The sequence below is a fragment of the Telmatherina bonti genome, assembly GCF_933228915.1.
Source record: "Telmatherina bonti genome assembly, chromosome: 10".
In the NCBI taxonomy this organism is placed as follows: domain Eukaryota; kingdom Metazoa; phylum Chordata; class Actinopteri; order Atheriniformes; family Telmatherinidae; genus Telmatherina; species Telmatherina bonti.
In genome coordinates, this window is record NC_136628.1 from 40,683,356 (window position 1) to 40,692,952 (window position 9,597).

General features: G+C 46.0%; 1 protein-coding gene across 1 annotated transcript in view; it reads right to left on the bottom strand.

The window, feature by feature from the left end:
- sra1 (steroid receptor RNA activator 1) overlaps positions 1 to 5,451 on the bottom strand; it is a 62,147-nt gene extending 56,696 nt beyond the window's left edge. Inside the window, exons 1-3 of the mRNA XM_079247822.1 lie at positions 5,263 to 5,451; positions 2,353 to 2,457; positions 2,196 to 2,276 (exon numbers count right to left, since the gene is read on the bottom strand). Of these exons, the coding sequence (XP_079103948.1) occupies positions 2,196 to 2,276; positions 2,353 to 2,457; positions 5,263 to 5,287 (211 nt within the window). The 5' untranslated portion in view covers positions 5,288 to 5,451. The remainder of the gene's footprint in view (positions 1 to 2,195; positions 2,277 to 2,352; positions 2,458 to 5,262) is intronic.
- Positions 5,452 to 9,597: the final 4,146 nt, after the last annotated feature.

A 9,597-nucleotide genomic window follows, 5' to 3' on the forward strand; every position in this document is an offset into this window, starting at 1 on the left:
GTCTCCGCCATATCGGATGGGTCGCCGCCATATCGGATGGGTCGCCGCCATATCGGATGGGTCTCCGCCATATCGGATGGGTCGCCGCCATATCGGATGGGTCGCCGCCATATCGGATGGGTCTCCGCCATATCGGATGGGTCGCCGCCATATCGGATGGGTCGCCGCCATATCGGATGGGTCTCCGCCATATCGGATGGGTCTCCGCCATATCGGATGGGTCGCCGCCATATCGGATGGGTCTCCGCCATATCGGATGGGTCGCCGCCATATCGGATGGGTCTCCGCCATATCGGATGGGTCGCCGCCATATCGGATGGGTCGCCGCCATATCGGATGGGTCGCCGCCATATCGGATGGGTCGCCGCCATATCGGATGGGTCGCCGCCATATCGGATGGGTCGCCGCCATATCGGATGGGTCGCCGCCATATCGGATGGGTCTCCGCCATATCGGATGGGTCTCCGCCATATCGGATGGGTCTCCGCCATATCGGATGGGTCGCCGCCATATCGGATGGGTCGCCGCCATATCGGATGGGTCTCCGCCATATCGGATGGGTCGCCGCCATATCGGATGGGTCGCCGCCATATCGGATGGGTCGCCGCCATATCGGATGGGTCGCCGCCATATCGGATGGGTCTCCGCCATATCGGATGGGTCGCCGCCATATCGGATGGGTCGCCGCCATATCGGATGGGTCGCCGCCATATCGGATGGGTCGCCGCCATATCGGATGGGTCGCCGCCATATCGGATGGGTCGCCGCCATATCGGATGGGTCGCCGCCATATCGAAAGAAATAGAAAATACTTTTCTACATAACTGGTTTATAAATAATGTTAACACAGTGAATAATCTACTAAATGATAAATTTTACTCCTATGAGATGTTTATGGAAAAATATATTGATGTTTCACAAAGAGTTTTACATGGTAGCTGAGTCTATTCCTGCTAGTATTGTTTCTCTGGTGCAGAGCATCCAGGTAGATGCTTCTCTGTCTGGAACATCAACTCTCCAACTGGCATCCCAGTTACAGACGAGCAGGAGCAGCGGCTCTACTCTGATCTCCTCCAGGATAACTCCCTAAGGGAGAACCCGCCCACCCTGCAGAGAAAACTCATTGTTGTTTTTCGTGGTTCTTTTTCTGTTTTTGTTCATGTTAACTTCTGAATTGTACAGTTTTGATACTTTATTTTCAGACTTTGTACAACTGTATCTCTATAATGATAAATTAATAAATGTAAATAAAAGAAAGATTCAACTGTAGCCAAGAGAAAGCAGCAACTATTCCTGTATTTTGTTCAGCATACAGTTGTAATAACCGGTGAAATACTGAAAGCATTTCGTGTGGAATTACATTTCACAATGTTGAATAATAATTTGTTATTAGACCAGATAAAAATAGATAAATCCAATCAATAAACAAACATGTTAGTATCAAATTCATTCATACGTTTATTTATATTGTAGCTACATTTTGTCCTTGTTAAATAGCATATAAAAATCATTTAGCACGTAGTTTTAATGTTTTACAGTGATCTGTATCACAATAATATCTCTGCTCTTTGTAACAAACCAAACAGAAAAATCAGGTAAAAGTTGGTGAAGTTATTGTTGTGGTTGGACCTACACTGTTGCGGCTTCCAAACCACCTTTGTTGCTGAGAGTTTGGGTCGGGTCCTCAGGTTCGCTTCTTTGTGACATGCAAGGAAGTTCTCTGACAGATACGCTGAGATCCAGGGATGCGTTGGATGCTTTTATTGCGTTTCCGAGCTATAACAGCGCAACCAAGATGGATAAATGGATTGTTTTAACCAGGGAGATAAACAGACAAAAATGATGTATGAATGTGTGGATAGCGGTCAACTAAATGATAGCGACTACCCCACCCTTGCTCTCTCATCTGTTTCCCAGGTAAGTATGTGCCTTTCAGCACTTCTGTGCATGCACACGCCCAATCACACACAAACCACCACCTCTGCCACACACACTAATGCACCGTGCTCCTCCTCCCCATCTATGTCTCCTACGTACACATTACAAATAAATGCACTGGAGGCACATGGAGACCCATCCAAGATGGCGGCGGCGCCATGAGATGTCAGCTCATAGAGGGAGACCGACAACATGAGGCGTCTACTTATATATGTCTATGGTTACTGGATTTAATTAGGAAACATACCTCACTGTACCTGGATTGAAAGGGGGTGGGGCTTTACCACATGGCAGTGGAGCCAGAAGGTTGGAGGAGAGCGGGGCTAGGTTTAGAAATCCTGGACCAATTAGAGACAAGATGTCTGATCAAAAGCATCAATGAAACCAATAAGCTCATCTGGTAGAGTTTCATACCTGAGGCCGGTGGTCTCTTGTTCAGGAGGTTCCTCTGTGGTCCGCGAGCCATCTGAAGGCTGTAGGAGAACTGAGGGGGGTCATTCCAGCCTCGCTTCTGGTTACCTTGGCAACAGAAACAGCCTGATGACAAAACACTTCTGGAAAGAAACTTCTGTTTATCTGTCAGCAGAAAAAACTCTAGAGAATATTTTCATAAACTAGTATAAAAAAAAAATTAAAAAAAGGAGAAAAGGGCAAACCAGCGCTGGTGGACGGTTTAAACTCCAGTTTTTACCAGTATAACCAGTAAAAAGGAGAAAAGAGCAAACCAGTGTTGGTGGACGGTTTAAACTCCAGTTTTTACCAGTATAACCAGTAAAAAGGAGAAAAGAGCAAACCAGTGTTGGTGGACGGTTTAAACTCCAGTTTTTACCAGTATAACCAGTAAAAAGGAGAAAAGAGCAAACCAGTGTTGGTGGACGGTTTAAACTCCAGTTTTTACCAGTATAACCAGTAAAAAGGAGAAAAGAGCAAACCAGTGTTGGTGGACGGTTTAAACTCCAGTTTTTACCAGTATAACCAGTGAAAAGGAGAAAAGAGCAAACCAGTGTTGGTGGACGGTTTAAACTCCAGTTTTTACCAGTATAACCAGTAAAAAGGAGAAAAGAGCAAACCAGTGTTGGTGGACGGTTTAAACTCCAGTTTTTACCAGTATAACCAGTAAAAAGGAGAAAAGAGCAAACCAGTGTTGGTGGACAGTTTAAACTCCAGTTTTTACCAGTATAACCAGTAAAAAGGAGAAAAGAGCAAACCAGTGTTGGTGGACGGTTTAAACTCCAGTTTTTACCAGTATAACCAGTAAAAAGGAGAAAAGAGCAAACCAGTGTTGGTGGACGGTTTAAACTCCAGTTTTTACCAGTATAACCAGTAAAAAGGAGAAAAGAGCAAACCAGTGTTGGTGGACGGTTTAAACTCCAGTTTTTACCAGTATAACCAGTGAAAAGGAGAAAAGAGCAAACCAGTGTTGGTGGACGGTTTAAACTCCAGTTTTTACCAGTATAACCAGTAAAAAGGAGAAAAGAGCAAACCAGTGTTGGTGGACGGTTTAAACTCCAGTTTTTACCAGTATAACCAGTAAAAAGGAGAAAAGAGCAAACCAGTGTTGGTGGACAGTTTAAACTCCAGTTTTTACCAGTATAACCAGTAAAAAGGAGAAAAGAGCAAACCAGCGCTGGTGGACGGTTTAAACTCCAGTTTTTACCAGTATAACCAGTAAAAAGGAGAGAAGAGCAAACCAGTGTTGGTGGACGGTTTAAACTCCAGTTTTTACCAGTATAACCAGTAAAAAGGAGAAAAGAGCAAACCAGTGTTGGTGGACGGTTTAAACTCCAGTTTTTACCAGTATAACCAGTAAAAAGGAGAAAAGAGCAAACCAGCGTTGGTGGACAGTTTAAACTCCAGTTTTTACCAGTATAACCAGTAAAAAGGAGAAAAGAGCAAACCAGTGTTGGTGGACAGTTTAAACTCCAGTTTTTACCAGTATAACCAGTAAAAAGGAGAAAAGAGCAAACCAGTGTTGGTGGACGGTTTAAACTCCAGTTTTTACCAGTATAACCAGTAAAAAGGAGAAAAGAGCAAACCAGTGTTGGTGGACGGTTTAAACTCCAGTTTTTACCAGTATAACCAGTAAAAAGGAGAAAAGAGCAAACCAGTGTTGGTGGACGGTTTAAACTCCAGTTTTTACCAGTATAACCAGTAAAAAGGAGAAAAGAGCAAACCAGCGCTGGTGGACAGTTTAAACTCCAGTTTTTACCAGTATAACCAGTAAAAAGGAGAAAAGAGCAAACCAGTGTTGGTGGACGGTTTAAACTCCAGTTTTTACCAGTATAACCAGTAAAAAGGAGAAAAGAGCAAACCAGTGTTGGTGGACGGTTTAAACTCCAGTTTTTACCAGTATAACCAGTAAAAAGGAGAGAAGAGCAAACCAGTGTTGGTGGACGGTTTAAACTCCAGTTTTTACCAGTATAACCAGTAAAAAGGAGAAAAGAGCAAACCAGTGTTGGTGGACGGTTTAAACTCCAGTTTTTACCAGTATAACCAGTAAAAAGGAGAAAAGAGCAAACCAGTGTTGGTGGACGGTTTAAACTCCAGTTTTTACCAGTATAACCAGTAAAAAGGAGAAAAGAGCAAACCAGTGTTGGTGGACGGTTTAAACTCCAGTTTTTACCAGTATAACCAGTAAAAAGGAGAAAAGAGCAAACCAGTGTTGGTGGACGGTTTAAACTCCAGTTTTTACCAGTATAACCAGTAAAAAGGAGAAAAGAGCAAACCAGCGCTGGTGGACGGTTTAAACTCCAGTTTTTACCAGTATAACCAGTAAAAAGGAGAAAAGAGCAAACCAGCGTTGGTGGACAGTTTAAACTCCAGTTTTTACCAGTATAACCAGTAAAAAGGAGAAAAGAGCAAACCAGTGTTGGTGGACGGTTTAAACTCCAGTTTTTACCAGTATAACCAGTAAAAAGGAGAAAAGGGCAAACCAGTGTTGGTGGACGGTTTAAACTCCAGTTTTTACCAGTATAACCAGTAAAAAGGAGAAAAGGGCAAACCAGTGTTGGTGGACGGTTTAAACTCCAGTTTTTACCAGTATAACCAGTAAAAAGGAGAAAAGAGCAAACCAGTGTTGGTGGACAGTTTAAACTCCAGTTTTTACCAGTATAACCAGTAAAAAGGAGAAAAGGGCAAACCAGTGTTGGTGGACGGTTTAAACTCCAGTTTTTACCAGTATAACCAGTAAAAAAGAGCAAACCAGAGCTGGGGGTCGGTTTAAACTCCAGTTTTTACCAGTATAACCAGTAAAAGCCTCGCAGGGCTGACTGGTAAAGGTCCGTTGGTTGTTGGTTCTGGGTTCCGAGCGGCAGACCAACCTACCGGGTTTCACATTCACGTCCTCCATGTTGGACTGAGAACAGCTGCTGCTTCTTCTTCGTGGTTGGAGGTCGAACTAGGCTAACCGCTTGGCTAACAAAGCGGCGTTTCCAGGACGAAGTTCGGTTTAACTCAGCGATTCATTTAAAAGGCTTTTGTCGTGAACATGACACCGTGTATTTACCTACAGACATTCACAACGCACGTAAACAGTAAATGACGTAATATCCGGTAAGAATTTAAAAATAAGAGCAGTTGAACATTGTTTTCCACATCTGGGAAGCTCCATCAATGCTGAGAAGTACATGTAGGTTTTAGAGCTACATCTGGGCCGAAACAAGTTTTCTTTCATACGCTTCTAATTATTTATGGTACTTTTTTAAAAATCACTATAGATAATTTTTCCTTCTCAAAATGTTTTTTCATTATTTATTTACATTTAATAAGAATAAACCTAATAAATATCAACATATAAATGAGTAAATTACATTAAATGTATTTCTTAATTTTTAGAAATAAAATGGACTATAAATTATTGTAAATTTAATTAAACTGTTCAAATGAAATAAAACGAAGGCTTTCGAGCCTGAATAAAATGTTAAAAGACGTCATCATAAGGATATCTGATCGGCTATCGTGACCATGTGACTGTTTTAATGCATTTAGATGAAATATTCTGCTGGTTAAATCAATAAATAATAGAAAATAAATACATATATATAACAATGAAGAAATTTAATAAAATAATTAAATAAAAATAAATGAATTGTGATTAATTTAAACTAAATATTACCTAAATTTATTTCATGTTATTATTTCAGGCCTTTACTTTGACGGGAGCCATTGTCTTCCTTCCTTTTCCAGTCTAATGCTTTGGGTACTTCCTGTCTATTGAACAGTTCCCAGACTGGACTGGTCTGCTCTGGACTGGTCTGTTCTGGTCTGGTCTGGTCTGGACTGGTCTGGTCTGGACTGGTGTGGTCTGGTCTGTTTGGGTGTGGTGTGGTCTGGTCTGGTCTGTTCTGTTTGGGACTGGTCTGGTCTGGTCTGGTCTGGTCTGGTGTGGTCTGGTCTGGACTGGTCTGGTCTTGTCTGGACTGGTCTTGTCTGGTGTGGTCTGATCTGGTCTAGTCTGGACTGGTTTGGTCTGGTTGGTTCTGGACTGGTCTAGTGTGGTTTGGACTGGTCTGGTCTGAACTATCCTGGACTGGTCTGTCCTGGTCTGGTCTGGTCTGGTCTGGACTAGTCTGGTCCGGTCTGGACTGATCTGGTCTTTTCTGGACTGGGGTAGTCCGGTGTGGTCTTATCTGGACTGGTCTGGTCTGTTCTGGACTGGTCTGAACTGATCTTGTCTGGTCAGGACTGGTCTGGTCTGTACTGGTTTGGTCTGTTCTGGACTGGACTGGTCTGGTCTGGTCTGGTCTGGTCTGGACTGGTCTGGTCTGGTCGGTTCTGGACTTGTCTAGTCTGGTTTGGACTGGTCTGGACTGGTTTGATGTTTTCTGGACTGGGGTAGTCTGGTGTGGTCTGGTCTGGACTGGACTAGACTGATCTGGACTGGTCTAGTCTGGTTTGGACTGGTGTGGTCTGAACTATTCTGGTCTGGTCTTTTCTGGTCTGGTCTGGTCTGGACTGGTCTGGTCTAGTCTGGACTGGTTTGGTCTGGTGTGGTCTGGTCAGGACTGGTCTGGTCTGTACTGGTTTGGTCTGTTCTGGACTGGGGTAGTCTGGTCTGGTCTGGTCTGGTCTGGACTGGTCTGGTCTGGACTGGTCTGGTCGGTTCTGGACTTGTCTAGTCTGGTTTGGACTGGTCTGGACTGGTTTGATGTTTTCTGGACTGGGGTAGTCTGGTGTGGTCTGGTCTGGACTGGACTAGACTGATCTGGACTGGTCTAGTCTGGTTTGGACTGGTGTGGTCTGAACTATTCTGGTCTGGTCTTTTCTGGTCTGGTCTGGTCTGGACTGGTCTGGTCTAGTCTGGACTGGTTTGGTCTGGTGTGGTCTGGTCTTGTCTGTTCTGGACGGGTGTAGTCTGGTGTGGTCTGGTCTGGACTGGTCTGGACTAGTCTGGTCTGTTCTGGACTGGTCTGTTCTGGTCTGAACTGATCTTGTCTGGTCAGGACTGGTCTGGTCTGAACTATTCTGGCCTGATCTGGTCTGGTCGTGTCTGGACTGGTCGTGTCTGGACTCGTCTGGTCTGGACTAGTCTGGTCCTGTCTGGACTGGTCGGTCTGTTCTGGATTGGGGTAGTCTGGTGTGGTCTGGTCTGGACTGGTCTAGATTGGTCTGGAGTGGTCTGGTCTAGTCCAGTCTAGTCTGCTCTGGTCTGGTCTGGTCTGGTCTGGTCTTTTCTGATCTGTTCTGGTGTCGTCTGGTCTGATCTGGACTGGTCTGCAGGAGTCTGGTCTGGACTTGTTTAGACTGGTCTGGACTGGTCTGGTCTGGTCTGGACTGGTCTGTCCTGGACTGCTCTGGTCTGGTCATTTCTGACCTTGACTGGTCTGGTCTGGACTGGACTGGACTGGTCTAGTCTGATCTGGACTCGAGTGATCTGGTCTGGTCTGGTCTGTTCCTGACTGCTCTGATCTGGTCTGGTCTGTTCTGGTGTGGTCTGGTCTGGACTGTTCTGGTCTTTTCTGATCTGTTCTGGTTTCGTCTGGTCTGGACGGGTCTGTTCTGCACTCGTCTGGTCTGATCTGGTCTGTTGTGGTCTGTTCTGGACTGGTCTGGTCTGGTGTAGTTTGGTCATTTGTGGTCTGGACTGGTCTGTTCTGGTCTTTTCTGATCTGTTCTGGTGTCGTCTGGTCTGTTCTGGACTGGTCTGGTCTGGTGTAGTCTGGTCATTTGTGGTCTGGACTGGTCTGTTCTGGTCTGGAGGAGTCTGGTCTGGACTTGTTTAGACTGGTCTGGGCTGGTCTGGTCTGGTCTGGACTGGTCTGTCCTGGACTGCTCTGGTCTGGTCATTTCTGACCTCAACTGATCTGGTCTGGACTGGTCTGGACTGATCTGGACTTGTCTGGTCTGGACTGGATTGATCTGGTCTGGTCTGGACTGGTTTGGACTGGTCTAGTCTGGTCTGGACAGGTCTGGTCTGGTCTGGTCTGGTCTGGACTGGACTGATCTGGTCTGGACTGGACTGGACTGATCTGATCTGGTCTGGACTGGACTGATTTGGTCTTTTTTTCTGGTGTGGTCTGCACTGGACTGGACTGATGTGGTCTAGACTGGACTGGACTGGTCTGGTCGGTTCTGGACTTGTCTAGTCTGGTTTGGACTGGTCTGGACTGGTTTGATGTTTTCTGGACTGGGGTAGTCTGGTGTGGTCTGGTCTGGACTGGACTAGACTGATCTGGACTGGTCTAGTCTGGTTTGGACTGGTGTGGTCTGAACTATTCTGGTCTGGTCTTTTCTGGTCTGGTCTGGTCTGGACTGGTCTGGTCTAGTCTGGACTGGTTTGGTCTGGTGTGGTCTGGTCTTGTCTGTTCTGGGCGGGTGTAGTCTGGTGTGGTCTGGTCTGGACTGGTCTGGACTAGTCTGGTCTGTTCTGGACTGGTCTGTTCTGGTCTGAACTGATCTTGTCTGGTCAGGACTGGTCTGGTCTGAACTATTCTGGCCTGATCTGGTCTGGTCTGGTCTGTTCTGGTCGTGTCTGGACTCGTCTGGTCTGGACTAGTCTGGTCCTGTCTGGACTGGTCGGTCTGTTCTGGATTGGGGTAGTCTGGTGTGGTCTGGTCTGGACTGGTCTAGATTGGTCTAGACTGGTCTGGTCTGGTCTGTCCTGGACTGCTCTGGTCTGGTCATTTCTGACCTTGACTGGTCTGGTCTGGACTGGACTGGACTGGTCTAGTCTGATCTGGACTCGAGTGATCTGGTCTGGTCTGGTCTGTTCCTGACTGCTCTGATCTGGTCTGGTCTGTTCTGGTGTGGTCTGGTCTGGACTGTTCTGGTCTTTTCTGATCTGTTCTGGTTTCGTCTGGTCTGGACGGGTCTGTTCTGCACTCGTCTGGTCTGATCTGGTCTGTTGTGGTCTGTTCTGGACTGGTCTGGTCTGGTGTAGTTTGGTCATTTGTGGTCTGGACTGGTCTGTTCTGGTCTTTTCTGATCTGTTCTGGTGTCGTCTGGTCTGTTCTGGACTGGTCTGGTCTGGTGTAGTCTGGTCATTTGTGGTCTGGACTGGTCTGTTCTGGTCTGGAGGAGTCTGGTCTGGACTTGTTTAGACTGGTCTGGTCTGGTCTGGACTGGTCTGTCCTGGACTGCTCTGGTCTGGTCATTTCTGACCTCAACTGATCTGGTCTGGACTGGTCTGGACTGATCTGGACTTGTCTGGTCTGGACTGGA